Here is a 15,000-nt window from a genome sequence, read left to right on the forward strand (position 1 = left end):
GTACAAGGTTCACCTTCGTATGTCAGCGTCTACTTTTGTTCACATGGCTTTTAGTCTGTATGAGAAACGGACTTGATATCATGCCCCCTTAAAACAGGTAATCTCTCTCTCTTTCTCTCTCTCTCTTAATTCGTAATGTCTCATAACATCCAAACAGGTGGAAAATAGAGAAAATAGATTTATATTTTACAACCAAGGAGTATATGTGTTGTGTGTGGTAAAACGTCTTTTCGCTATGTACACGCAAGGAAAGATAGAATATAAAACGATACAAAACAACATGAATTCTCCACCAATATTATTATGCGTTCTTGGTGGATTTGTCCACACAATGCTGGCGTAGAACTGGGTGTTCGAAACCAAGCGTATATCTGTAATGTGGTGTTCATACCTGTCCCTCTCCTTGATTCTTTATGATATATCTCTTAAAAATGCAATATGTGATGCGGATTTACTGTTTTAAGGTTCTACTCCCTGTATAGGGCAGTCATCATTTACCAGTCATGTAGGGTTGGAGTTCAAGGACTATTTGAAAATCTTCATGCATAACATTTCAACTCCTCCAACAATATTGCACAGAATACAATCCTGTTTACGGTAATGACAAGAGCTCACTTAGCTTTTTGTTTGCCCTTCAGATCACTGACATCTAACCTCTGTCCTCGTGTTTGTGTGTTTGGGGTGGGTTGGGGTGGTTGGTTGACCTCTACAGATCACACGTCTACTACCACATAAAGCGCATCATATGTACTTAAATAAATGACATAAAACTCCATAAAGCAAATGCCAAAGCTGTGCAAGTGGGTTTGAGTCCTGCGTCGACTAACATATGTATGTATGTATGTATGTATGTGTGTGTGTGTGTGTGTGTGTGTGTGCATGCATGCATGTATGTATCTGGTGAGCTTTCCAGTTGCTTCCTGCAGGTCGGTGATTCTTTGCGGTATTTTCCGGATTCTTCATCCACCAAATAATCTGGCTGTCATGTACAGCCTATGTACAGCCTATCATGTACTGAAAATGGCATTACACCCACAAAGCCAAATCAAACACTTAGATTACACTGAAAAGTGGCGTTACACCCACGAAAAGAAATTAAAAAAAACTTAGATTACGCTGAAAAATGGCATTACAGCCACAGAACCAAATTAAAAACTTAGATTACTCTGCACTCGCCACAATTCCTTCCTATTGATATTCTTGTAGTCTTAAAACAATTTTTACCGTTATACAGGGCCACATTTAGAACTAAAAATTTCTTACTCGCTCTTTTCAACAGATGTCTGCCTGTCTGTTGGTCTGTGCATATGTGTGTGTCTTTATGTATGTTTTATATGTCTTTGCGGTAGGAACCTCTGAAAACCATAAAGTGCGCACTAGGCATTCTGCATGAACACGACAAAAAAGGGCAAAATTCCAATGCCACGACTGCAGTAGATAACTATTTGTAGTTCTTGGAATTAATTTCATCACGCGTCTAATATATTTATCACAGATCTCACAAATGCCTTGTACATGTATATCCACATATTCAAATATTAAACAGGTACGTCCAGTGACACAGTAATCTATAATCATCAATTTGCACAATTCGAGATAACCGGATAGATTCGGGAAGAAGACAGACTCGTCGACATGGAATTCATGCTGGACATCGCAGAGTATGGGGTTGCCGAATTTTATGAGACATTCTCTCAACAGTTTCCAATGCTTGCAATGGTCACGGTAGGATACTGTTCCGACTTAATGTTGGAAACTTTCGATAAAGGACAGGTACGATTTTAATAATCAGGTATTTTTTTAGTGAGGTCGACAATTACCCTCTACAACTGTACCGAAATTCTAAACACTATATATGTATGCACGCATGGATAGATAGATAGATAGATAGATGGATAGATATATAGATAGATATATATAATAATAATAATAATGATAATAATAATAATGAGGACTTTGTATAGCGCCTAATCTTAAGAAGTTCTAAGAGTTTTACATTAGACAACACTTATAAGATAAAAAACATATAATGATATGATTACAAAAACAAACACCATGAAATTAGAAAACATAAAAAACATGCTGAGAATATTTAAAGTAGGAAACATTATTAGGTCTTTAAGTTTGTTCTTGCAGTCGAAATAAGTGAGTTTTGAGAGCCCTCTTGAATGTGATCACTGTGTCTTTGTGTCTAAGTTCAGTGGGCAATTCATTCCACGTTGCTGGGCCCTGGTATGCAAAAGAATGCTGTCCATATGACTTTGTTTTCATAGTGTGAATAATGAGTATACGATTGTCAGAAGAGGAGCGTAATTATCTTGCTGGTGTGTACACATCGGTGAGGTCGGATAGGTATGTTGGACTAGAGTCTGACAGATAACAAATTTTGCGTTTGATTCTGGATCGAATGGATAGCCAGTGTAGGGTACAGAGCAGCGGGGAGGTGTGCTCTGATCGTGGTACTCTAAGTATGATCTGAGCAGCTGTGTTTTGAACTTTTTGAAGTTTCTGGACCAGATATTGAGATGAACCAGACATAATTGAGTTACAATAGTCCAGTCTTGAAAGTACTAATGAACACGTAAGTGTTTTAGTGGCATCAACTGAAAGATATTTGCGAACTGAGCTGATGTGTCTCAGCTCAAGATATGCAGCCTACAAACAACATGGCTAGCGAGGTCAACTTGATGTAATAAGGCTAAATCACTGGTACTAGGAAAATATCACAGATTGGATACTCTGTCTGTCTGTCTGTCTGTCTGTCTCTCTCTCTCTCTCTCTCTCTCTCTCTCTCTCTCTCTCTCTCTATATATATATATATATATATATATATATATATATATATATTAACTATTTATTCTGAACAACTGTTGCATATGCTATGGCTCTGTGTTAAAATAAATAAGGATCGTTTCAAAGAGACATACATTAAAAGACGATTTTTTAAAATAGTTTGATGTTTTGTTTAGTTATTGGCACTTTTATTATTGTATGCTAACATCAATACTTTTTTGTAATTCAGCACAGACATTAAACGATTCGAACTTGTAAAAAAATGTCCATTTCAGGCACGAAAAAATAACCACGAACTTAGGGTAAAAATAAAAAATATACAGTCAAAACCAAAAAGATAAAACTAAAACATTTTAAAAAGTAACTGAAATATGTATTATTATTATCATTATACAGGGGTTGCGTATTCACACAGTCTCCAAGCAGAAGCGCGTGGTCGCCAAGCAGACAGACAAAGGGCAGGAAAATCTATTTAGCATACCTCTGGATTATCCGATCAAATTCCATGTTTCGAAAAAGAATGTTAGAAAGGGTATGTGTTTCCAATAGATGATTGAAATGCTTATGAATTTGTTAGTTGGTACAGAATTTAATATGTCCGTTTTTGAGTTCTCTTGAGTGAAACATTGCGTTATTGTGCCAAAGTACACCAGATGCAGTTTATTCCAGGTGACTGGACCCTGATATGCAGGAAAACGTTATCCATAAGACTTAGTTTGACTTAGGTGGGAATAATTAGAAATACGGGTGTCTGAAGAACAGCGTACATTTCTAAAAGTCATGTACACATTGGTGAGATCAGATAGGCATTTCAGACTGCTGGCAGTTAACGAAACGTAGCACAAAGACGAAATTGTGTTTGATTCTGAAGTGAACGTGTAGCCAGTGGAGGGTATCAAAGAGGGGAGACGAGTGCTTGGTTCTTATTACTCTAAGGATTGTTCGAGTAGCTGCGCATGGAATCATTTGAAATTCTGTATTCGTTATTGAGACCAACCAGACATAAGACAATTATATAAGTCAAGTCTAGAAATTACTAAGGAGCACACAAGTGTTTTAGTGCATCAACAGAAAGTTGCAAATGGAGCTGCGAATTTAATGTTAGTGTTTCTGATGAGTATTGTTTGAAGTAAAGATCGCAGATGAGAACGTCTTTGCGTGGTCACCCAGGACTTCACATCGGAAATACACCTTTCTACTCTATGCATGGGAGCCCAGCTTCAGCTAGACAGCTAGATTTGTATATTTGAGTGTCATCAGCTTACAGTTGGTGAGACACCTGATGCCGATTTATGCTGCTTGAGAGCAGCTGAGTGTATAAACTGAAGGGAACCTGTTGACTCAATAAAACTGGAACTAAAATAAGACCGTGTCGTGAAAGCTAAATGCATGCTGGAGACAGTGAAATAATATACCATTGTTTATCGTGTCAAATGCCGCAGACAAGTCAAGGAGGGTGAAGACTTTAATCTTTATACTATCAAAAGCAGAAAGAAGGTTGTTAACTACTCTCAGTACGGCAGTTTCCATTACTATGGCGAAGGCGATATTCGGACCCTACGTTGCAAAAAGAATTATTGAATTCAGATGAGATGCAAGTTGGGATAGAACATTTTTTGTAAGATTTTTAAAATGAATCAGAAGTTATAAACAGAGCAGTTGTTCTCCAAATCTTTATGGACAAGGGCCAATTTCTTCAAAGAGGAAACAATAATCAAACAATCATTGTGATGGGATCAGAATGCTATCAGTTTAATCGTCATTCATCTGCAACTTATTACAACTCATCCATGACTTCACATCCGAAATACATTTTTCTACACCTCAAATGGTAGCATCAACATCAGTTGAGTGTACATTTGGGTGTTACCAGTATGCGATTAGTTAGACACCAGATGGCGGTTTACTACACTTAACAGGGACTGAGTGTACAAAATGAAGAAATCGTGTTCGAGAACAGACTGAGGAATGTGAAGCACAGACGAACTGGATTTGGAATATTTGTTTCTTTTCGGCTAAGTAAGTTAGGATTTATCCCGAATAACAAATATGCACTGGAGACTTGTGTCAAATTTTGCAGATAAGTCGAGTATGGTGAAAACAAAGCTTTCCATCATTTACAGCATAGAGAAGATCACTGACTAGTTTCAGAAAGACAGTTTCGATATTATGACGACGTCTGTATGACGACTGAAATTACTGAAAAGACAATTCAGTTTTGGATGCGATGCCAATTGGGATAGAACAATATGTTCTTAGATTTGTGACATGAAATAGAGGTTAAAACACTGTGGAAGTATTTGTAAATCGTGGTGAACAAGCTTTGGTTTTATTCAACCTAGGCTTTACTTTTTCAATTTTGAAACACGATGGGAATACCCCACCAGTAGAGATAGAAGAGTTAGTAACATCAGTTATTGAAGGTAATACAGAATCTAAGCACTCAGGCAGCAGGGAGGTAGGAAGCGGATCAAGTTTACATGACTTTCCAGTACTCTTCATCAGGATTGTGTCTAAGAAATCCGTAAACACAATTAAATGCTGTTAAAAACCTTTGAAAAATTAAATTCTGTATAACAACTGTATGACGAGGACAAGTAAAAGAAAATTGTATAGTCAAGTTGATTTTTCATGGTTTGCACTTTATCACCAAAGGAATTTGCAAATAGGTCTGGAAGGTCGACAAGAGAGAAGGTCGTTGGAAATGGTGGATTTTGTTCCTTGACAGTAACTGTTTAGTAATACGGAAGAGTTCTTTCCTCTGTGTGTGTGTGTGTGTGTGTGTGTGTGTGAACGTGGGTGCATGCGTGCTTGATATTTGCGGCGGCAGTAATTTCATATACAGCGACAGTAGCGGCTATCGTGAAATGATTATTATACATGAATTTATCCTTACTATACAGTAAAATGCAGTAGTCAAAATTGCGGGCTCTATGAAGGTCTAATTTACCAATATATTTTTCCAAGATCATGTTTCCAATCAGATCTTTGTGTCGGATAGGTAAGGGAAAAAGTCTCCGAGAAATCCTAGCCACCCAGTCACTTCCAGTTGTTGTGCAATTTGCCAAGGGTCACGAGTTTCACATGGGATCAAGGAAGGTATCAACGGACTCCCTGCCTGCACTAGCACTGATTGATACTTTCGAGGAAACATACTTGCTATGCAATACTCTTATCGACGGTACGTCACTTTAAAATACTTTGCACCTGTATTAGCAAGCACCTCGTTTGTAAGATTTGTACATTATAAGGACAGCAAGAAACTGACTTTAAACTTTATATTCATGCTCAACCACTATTTAGAGAGCAACTATTCATAGAAACCACATTTTTGTGGTCCTTGTAAGTTGTCAGCAGAATTTCGTACCCCATATGAATTGTCAGCAAAATTGTGTGGTCCTGGTAAATCGCCAGTATAAATTGTGTGGTCTCTTTAAATTATTAGTATATATTTGTAGTCCCTGTAAATTTTCATCATAAGATTTTGGTCCTGTAATTTGTTGGCATTCTGTCTTGCTCTTCCTGTAAATTGTCAGAATAATTGTGCGGTCTCTGTAAATTGTCAACGTTATTTTGTGGTCCCTGAAAATTAACAGTATTTACTTTCTTATTTATATTCAATACATAATACTCTGTCAATTATGGCTTGCACAATAGTAGGATGTATATAGAAAAACCAACAATTTTGTTAAATTCATTAAATAATATATTTACCTTGAAAAAAAGATGAACATTTAAGAAAGAACTTAAAGTATTGTGAATTAAATCCTAAATGGTCCTAAAAGTAAAGTTCTATCAAAATAACAAATATATAAAGTTCTAATTAAATTCCAGTGGTATTCCCCAAAAATTCCAATATTGAATATTTTGATTTGCATATAGTCTCGAATGTGCTAAAGTGCTAGTGGCCTGGTGTGTGGCGATGTGCCAAGAGTCTACTGATATATCACAACACAATAATCCAAATTAATTTTTTTATGAATTCAGTGTAATTCTAAATTAAAGGTTTAGTCCAAGCATATTAAAATTTCATTTTATTTATTTTGTGATTCTAGCAAATAATAATAAATGTCTCCATTCAAACTAAAACTGAATAAAACGAAAAGACCGATTCAGCTGCGGATGCTAATGCAAGAATGAGTGAACTTTAGGTAAACAAGGTTATATACCCCTCCACTTGACAAATTTCGCAATTCTCATTTTCTGAAAAATACTACCTAATTTCGATTCTCGGACTTTCTAAGGCCAGAAGCAAGACCGTATCTTTAACTCCAACCAAGGTCACCATGTTTTCTCTTAAAAATGATCTGAATATTTAGTCTATGATCTTAGAGAAATATTAACTACGAATTATGTTGTGTACAAAATAAATGCCATTGGGCAGGTATACCATTAACTTGATCTTGGACATGGACAAGTACAAAATACAGACGTGCGAAACATATAAGCGTTAAAAAAGCCAAAAATACACACACACACACACACACACACACACACACATTTATATGCATAAAAAACATGACATTTAAAGTGTTGCTAAAAAAGCAAATTGATATCCCAATACTAATAGTGGGTCAAATTGTGAACCGCCCATTGCGCAATAATACGAAGATATAAACATTCTTTCAACTGTAGTCATATACATCAACGATGAATTTCTACTCATTCATTACATAAATGTCATATGAAAATAACGACAAAAGGTGCTAATATTCGCTGTTTTCTAGATGAAATTAAAATGGTAAACTAGTTTATCGGAATCCTTTCCTTGTTTCATTTCCCCCTCTTCTCTCGTACGTAAGGGACAATGTGAAGTTCTATGTGACTCACCGTTATGCGTTGGGGTTGGGTACTCCCAATATTTATTTGAATTACTGTGGAATTCCCACCCTGGCTCGTTTTGTAGGAAGTGAAATTAGTGATAGAGGTAAAGCTCCGAGCCCCCAGCCAGCAATACCGACAATTAAATTATTAAGAACACAAAGGTGAAATCCAAAAGAATAACAATTTAATACAAATTAAACGATATTAAATTCTCAACCAATCTGCTTCCTCTCGACCATGTGACAACTTATTTCATTACGAAGCTATCTGTCCTTAGAATGTACTAAGAGTTTTCCCGCCAAATCACGAGTGGCTCCCTCGGAGTGAGTATATTCTGCTTTACCAGTACGACGGCTTACAAATCACTAATTCGTTATCAGTCCGAATGACTATTAAGTTCTGGGTCGAATTGATGGCCCCACCCTTCCTCAGTTCTGATTGGATATCAATTCTACCCCCAGTCGGTACAAATTAACAGACGAGCCTCATGCCATCTGTCAAAGCGGGAAGATTTACAATAGGGCTGAGGGTCCTTTGTTCTTAGAACAAAGCTTCTGACATCTATATGCCAGTGTTAACACCTAACGGGGTGTGTGGGTGTTCTTGTAGAAACAAAATCGCCACAACAGTGCAGGGTCGACATACTCATTGCGCTAACCCATTCCTTTGTTCCTGACTGACGTAATCGCGGGCAGGCAAACGTGACAATCCCCCCACGCTTGAAAATAAAATCGGGATTTTATTCAACACATTACTTGAAATGCAAATGCGCGTTACTGCGCGTAATAAAATAACAAAATTATAGCGACACTACACGCTGACTACGGATACGGTTATCTACAAAGCGATCTATGACATTTCAGCGCTCATACTCATGAAATCAGCGCCTACATTCTCAGTTCCTTTCACGTATCTAATCTGCATCTGGTACTGCTGTAAGAACAGCGACCATCGCATCAAGCGTCCATTCGACAATTTCGCCTACGCGAGATAGGCGAGAGTTTGCTGGTCGGTCTCCAATATGAACTTCCGCCCGTATAAGTACCGCTCGAACCGTGATATCCCGAACACGATTCCGGGGCATTCCCTCTCCGATACGGAGTAGTTGTTCTCGGCAGCAGACAATTTCCGACTGCCTTACGCGACATATACCGATTTCCGTGCGACGACGCGGGTTTTATCGGTCCGATTAAGTCCATCGCGACGCATCGAAATGGTTCATCGATAATGGGTGTACTCCCCAAGGGGACGGGTGGATGATCCGTTTTCTGTGCCATTCTCTGACACTTGTCACAGGAGAGACAGAACCGTTTGACATCTCCCTGGACCCCTGGCCAGTAGAATTCTTTGATAAGACGGTCACGCGTCTTGGCAATTCCCATGTGTCCACCCATGAGACTCTCGTGCGCGAGTTTCAACACTTCACCTCGCTTCTACTTTGGCACGACGACTTGCTTAAAGTGTTCGTTACCATTCCTGGCGTGGCGATACAAGATCCCCTTCTTGTATGCGAACTTCACCACGCCATTCGGAGTTTCTTTCTCCGTTCCTGCTGCAGCGTGTTTGTGCAACTGCGCCAGAGTTGCGTTTCAGCTTCCTCAACTCGGCCGGAAGAACGTTACTCACCGGTGTCGACGTAACTTCTATCGGCATCGCTTTCGCCTGTCGACTCTTGGACCTGGTTTCCACAGCACTCACCGGCATCGGTGTGCAGGTATCGGGGTTTGGTTGTGGCAACACATAACGACATCCCAGTATGACGTCATGTGATAGACCATCTAAGCATGCAGCTTCAATTTTCCCCTTCACGTACGGTGAATCGAGGTCAATGACAGCCACTGGCAATGAGTCACACGCGCTGTTCGCGTACTAAACTTCAATTACCTCCCCTGTGTAATCCTCGGGCTTCACGTATTTCTTGTCGACAAGGGCTGGAACGCTACACCCAGTGTCATACAAGACAGTGGCACCTTCTCCGTTGACAGTAGCAGACGCGAGGTTGGCTGGGTTACAGCTTGCCTCCGGCTCGCGCTCCTTCCTAGCGACGGCATTCACCTGGGTCTGCCTGCCCTTGGGACAATCCCTGGCAATATTCCCCGGACGCTTGCAGTTGTAACACGTCGGCGGCCCTCGCCGACCTGCAAGTCCCGCTTTCGTGGGTGAGGCCTGTCCAGGTCTATTGTTGGCATCATTACCGGTAGGTCCCCCTCCGACCCTCCCGTCGCCCTGACGGTTACGGACAGCCGGCTCTACCTCAACCACACGGCGTGACTCAGTGGGTCGAGGTCGGTCCGCAGCCCCGGAACCTCCACTCTTCGAGTGTGCCTGCTCGTATCGCTCCGCCATGCTAGCGATCTCTTCGAGCGTCCGGTGCTCTCTCTCTCTGCTGGGAAGACTGTCAACTCGCGACGGTAAGTACTCATGACATGTTCCTTGAGTATAACCTCGCGTAGCCCGTCGTACGATCGTTCGACTTAGGCCATCTTCATCCACTTCTCAAATAACCCCCGAACACGGTTGTGGAATTGAGAGTGGGTCTCCGTTGCCTTTTTCGTCGAGTCCCGAAAAAGTTTACGGTACCTTTCGGCGGTCAGCCGATAATGGCAAAGAAGGGCCTTCTTGAGCGCATTATAGTCGTCAGCATCGTCTGCAGCTAAGCCGTGGTAGACTTCACGAGCTGCACCTTGCAAAAAGGCTGAGACATTAATCACCCAATGTTGCTCAGGAACTTTACGAGCTTGAGCGAGTTTCTCAAACTGCACGAGAAAATCGTCGATAGACTCCTCCTTATCGTTGAACCGCGGAATATTTATCTGGACCATTCGGTGGTCGATGAAAGGTCGTCCGGTCCCTCCAGATCTCGTACTGGCGTCGTCCCTATCGGTGTCCCTAACTGCGACCCTTATCTTTTCCATTTCGAGTGCGTGAGCATGTCTGGCCAGCTCTTGCTCTCGGTCCGCTGCTATCTTGGCCAGCTCTTGGTCCGCTGCTATCTTGGCCAACTCTCGGTCCGCTGCTATCTTAGCCAGCTCCACCTCTCGGTCCGCTGCTATCTTGGCCACCGCCTTCTCCGCTGCTTTTTCTGCCTTACATTCCTTGATTCTTTCTTCAATAAATGCTGCCAGGCGATCTCCCTCGTATCCGAGATCTTCCGAACCCATGGCACGGTACTCCTTGATCATTTGCCTTTCTGTAGCCATATTGTTATACTAATAGGAAGTGATACCTTGTCTCGACCTTACTAACAATGGACAGATATTACAAGTTCCCAGCCAAATACTTACCTGTCGACAGCAACTAATTTCGTTCAGGTAAGATATTTGCTCGATATTTGCTTCACAATTACTGCAAGTAAATAAAGATCTACCAAGCATGCAAATATCAAATATAACAAACACAAGATGAGAAAATCGTAAAAATTCAAAATACACAGGATGGAAAATATCTCACAACTATTTCACACTCTTCACTAATACTCCTAACAAATAAACTTTAGGTCGTAAAATAATATTTATGTCTAATTCAAATCCCGGACGAAGCGCCCACTGTGAAGTTCTATATGACTCACCGTTATGCGTTGGGGTGGGGTGCTCCCAATATTTATTTGAATTACTGTGAAATTCCCACCCTGGCTCGTTTTGTAGGAAGTGAAATTAGTGATAGAGAGAGGTAAAGCTCCGAGCCCCCAGCCAGCAATACCGACAATTAAATTATTAAGAACACAAAGGTGAAATCCAAAAGAATAACAATTTAATACAAATTAAACGATATTAAATTCTCAACCAATCTGCTTCCTCTCGACCATGTGACAACTTATTTCATCACGTGATTATAGTGTGAGATGGCTTCCCCTGTACTTGGTTTCTACTCATCTGTGTTTACTACGCCAATTGCTTTCCTCCTTCCGGCGTTCTCCGATTCTTCCTGTCCTCTTCCCCTTTTGTCTTCTTATCTCCTCCTCCTTTCTTTCTCTCTTTCTCCTTCAACGAGGCTTGTTCCCCGCCTACTTCTATTCTCTATTTCTCCTTCAACGAAGCTTGTTCTCCGCCTACTTCTATCCTGTCTCTCTGAGACTCGGGACTTGACTACTCTGTCCCCAAAAGCTTCCTTTACGAAGCTTTCTGTCCTTAGAATGTACTAAGAGTTTTCCCGCCAAATCACGAGTGGCTCCCTCGGAGTGAGTATATTCTGCTTTACCAGTACGACGGCTTACAAATCACTAATTCGTTATCAGTCCGAATGACTATTAAGTTCAGGGTTGAATTGATGGCCCCACCCTTCCTCAGTTCTGATTGGATATCAATTCTACCGCCAGTCGGTCCAGATTAACAGACGAGCCTCAGGCCATCTGTCAATGCGGGAAGATTTACAATAGCGTTGAGGGTCCTTTGTTCTTAGAACAAAGCTTCTAACATCTATATGCCAGTGTTAACACCTAACGCAGGGGGGTGTTCTTGTACAAACAAAATCGCCACAACAGTGCAGGGTCGACAACTCATTGCGCTAACCCATTCCTTTGTTCCTGACTTACGTAATCGTGGGCAGGCAAACGTGACAGACAAAATAAGCAAAAATCTGGAGTGAGAGAGAAAAACACATTGCGCAGGACGAAAACATTAAAACTGAACTTGTGCCAAGTAACCTACAGTAATCTGGTTCATAGTAATGGTATGTTTACGCCTTCCTTGGAATCTATCTACAGTGTTCACAATATCGATGATACATATTTGCATAGTTAAGTCTCGTTTCCTTGCAATGAAAAATGTATACATCTCGTGGTATATCATTGATACAGCGTTAATACTACTAGACATACTACTAAATACTACTACACACACACACACACACACACACATATATATATATATATATATATATATATATATATATATATATATATATATATATATATATATATATATATATATATATATATATATGCACAATATTTTATTTCTAAATTTGGTTAACGTTTATGCCGTATAATCATCTGTACTAAACAAGCTTTACATAAAATATAATGTGAATATGTAAAACAGAAATAAAGAAAACCATGCACCCCAAGCGTAAGGTCTTAAAATGATGTTTATCAAATATTTTGATAAATACATTATGAATCATCATATATTAAATCAGTGAAAAATAGTATAGTGAAAATAAAGATATAATAATAATAATAATAATAATAATAACGAGGACTTTGTATAGCGCCTAATCTTTAGAAGCTCTAAGCGCTTTACAACATTAGACAACACCTATAAGATAAAAAAAACCTATAATGATATGATTACAAAAACAAACACCATGAAATTAGAAAACATAAAAAACATGCTGAGAATATTTAAGGTAGGAAACATTATTAGGTATTTAAGTTTGTTCTTGCAGTCGAAATAAGTGAGTTTTGAGAGCCCTCTTGAATGTGATCACTGTGTCTTTGTGTCTAAGTTCAGTGGGCAATTCATTCCACGTTGTTGGGCCTGGTATGCAAAACAACGCCGTCCATATGACTTTGTTTTCATAATGGGAATAATGAGTATACGATTGTCAGAAGAGGAGCGTAATTATCTTGCTGGTGTGTACACATGAGTGAGGTCAGATAGGTATGTTGGACTAGAGTCCGACAGTGAAACGTAGGACAGAGAACAAATTTTGTGTTTGATTCTGGATCGAATGGATAGCCATTGTAGGGTACAGAACAGCGGGGAGGTTTGCTCTGATCGTGGTACTCTAAGTATGATCCGAGCAGTTGTGTTTTGAACTTTTTGAAGTTTCTGGAGTAGGTATTGAGATGAACCAGACAGAATTGAATTACAATAGTCCAGTCTTGAAAGTACTAATGAACACACAAGTGATTTAGTGGCATCAACTGAAAGATATTTGCGAATGGAGCTGATGCGTCTCAGCTCAAGATATGCAGCCTTGCATATGTTCATGACATGTTGGTGCAATATGAGAGTACTGTCCAGAGTAACACCTAGGTTTCGCACTGATTGTGTGAATTTAATGTTGGTGTTGCTGGTATTTATTGTTTAAAGTAAAGGATGTGAATTAGTGTTGTGATTAGAATGGCCTCAGTTTTATCATCATTCATGTGCAGCTTGTTACATGTCATCCATGATTTCACATCAGAAATGCACCTCTCTACACCTTGGATGGTAGCATCAATTTCAGTTGGGTGTCTAGATTTGTATATTTGGGTGTCATCAGCGTACAATTGGTACAGAGAATAAATTCAATGCAAAACTAAAACGTATTCTATGCACTCTAACAGGTGCATGAAAATAAATACAAAATAAAATTATATATTTTTCATCGAGAATGACTTTTATGTCTCTGAAGGCTCCAACACAAAATAATCGGAAACAGATGACTGTTTAAAAAAGGTTAGCAAAATTTGATAGTAATACAAATAACATCATTTATGGAATTTCAGACTCTTTGGATGATAGACCCGTGCCCATACCTCTGTACTTAAAGTATGTTCGACTGAGTAGAATACTTGGCTTCAAGGATGAGTCTAAGAAGAAAGAATTCGACAAATACATAAAACAACTTGATGACCAGTCTACACAATTCATTTATGACCCAACATATGGAAATGAAGGTAAATTTAATATGTTGTGTATAAGCCTATTTTTATATTAATAAAGGAGTAACTTCCTCTTGCAAAGAAATTTTCCTCAGCATCGATAAGTGTGTATTTTGATTAATGGCTATGATTTCATCATCAGTATGTGTGTATTTGTTTACCGGTTATGATTACATCATCAATAAGTGCGTATATGTGTACTGGTTATGCATGCATCATCAATAATTGCGCATGTGTGTACTAGTCAATAATTTGTGCATATATAGAAATAGTAAGATATATCCTTATGATTCGGTTTACAAACCTCACCAGTACATCCATGGACTGCTTGCAGAGATTGCGCATTTTGTATTTCCAAATGATTACACTTTGTTTTCTTGATTGGTATTGTTTTCAGGATTTGCATAACTCGAAAATCGTCCTAACTCGTACTTGAAGGAGCATGCATTTTTCCAGTCTACTTTAAAATGCAGCAATGTACAAAAGAGTCACAGCCAACAAATGTATAGTCTCAAACGCTGTCTGACAACCAATCTGGCAACACATAATAATACGCACAGTTTAATTCTAAAGGAGATCAAAACCTACGCCACGTATGAATCCTAGCAAAAGTGTGTGTGTGTGTGTGTGTGTGTGTGTGTGTGTGTGTGAGAGAGAGAGAGAGAGAGAGAGAATTGGAATTTTAACGCGTTTTAAAATATTTCCAGTCATAACGCTACGATGTCTGCATTTTGACCGTATATGGTGATGTCTAGCTCTGGGGAATCATGCCGCAGACATGTAGCTTCATGTCC

At 39.4% G+C, this 15,000-nt stretch overlaps 1 protein-coding gene across 1 annotated transcript in view; it reads left to right on the forward strand.

The window, feature by feature from the left end:
- The window catches only part of LOC149783260 (uncharacterized), a 17,176-nt gene that overhangs the window by 37 nt on the left and 2,139 nt on the right, over positions 1-15,000 (forward strand). Inside the window, exons 1-5 of the mRNA XM_089931491.1 lie at positions 1-97; positions 1,547-1,773; positions 3,190-3,325; positions 5,795-5,974; positions 14,051-14,221. The exon at positions 1-97 is cut by the window's left edge and continues 37 nt beyond it. Of these exons, the coding sequence (XP_089787617.1) occupies positions 1,636-1,773; positions 3,190-3,325; positions 5,795-5,974; positions 14,051-14,221 (625 nt within the window). The 5' untranslated portion in view covers positions 1-97; positions 1,547-1,635. The remainder of the gene's footprint in view (positions 98-1,546; positions 1,774-3,189; positions 3,326-5,794; positions 5,975-14,050; positions 14,222-15,000) is intronic.

This window comes from Sinohyriopsis cumingii, chromosome 14, assembly GCF_028554795.1.
Source record: "Sinohyriopsis cumingii isolate HCF-2022 chromosome 14, ASM2855479v2, whole genome shotgun sequence".
NCBI lineage: Eukaryota > Metazoa > Mollusca > Bivalvia > Unionida > Unionidae > Sinohyriopsis > Sinohyriopsis cumingii.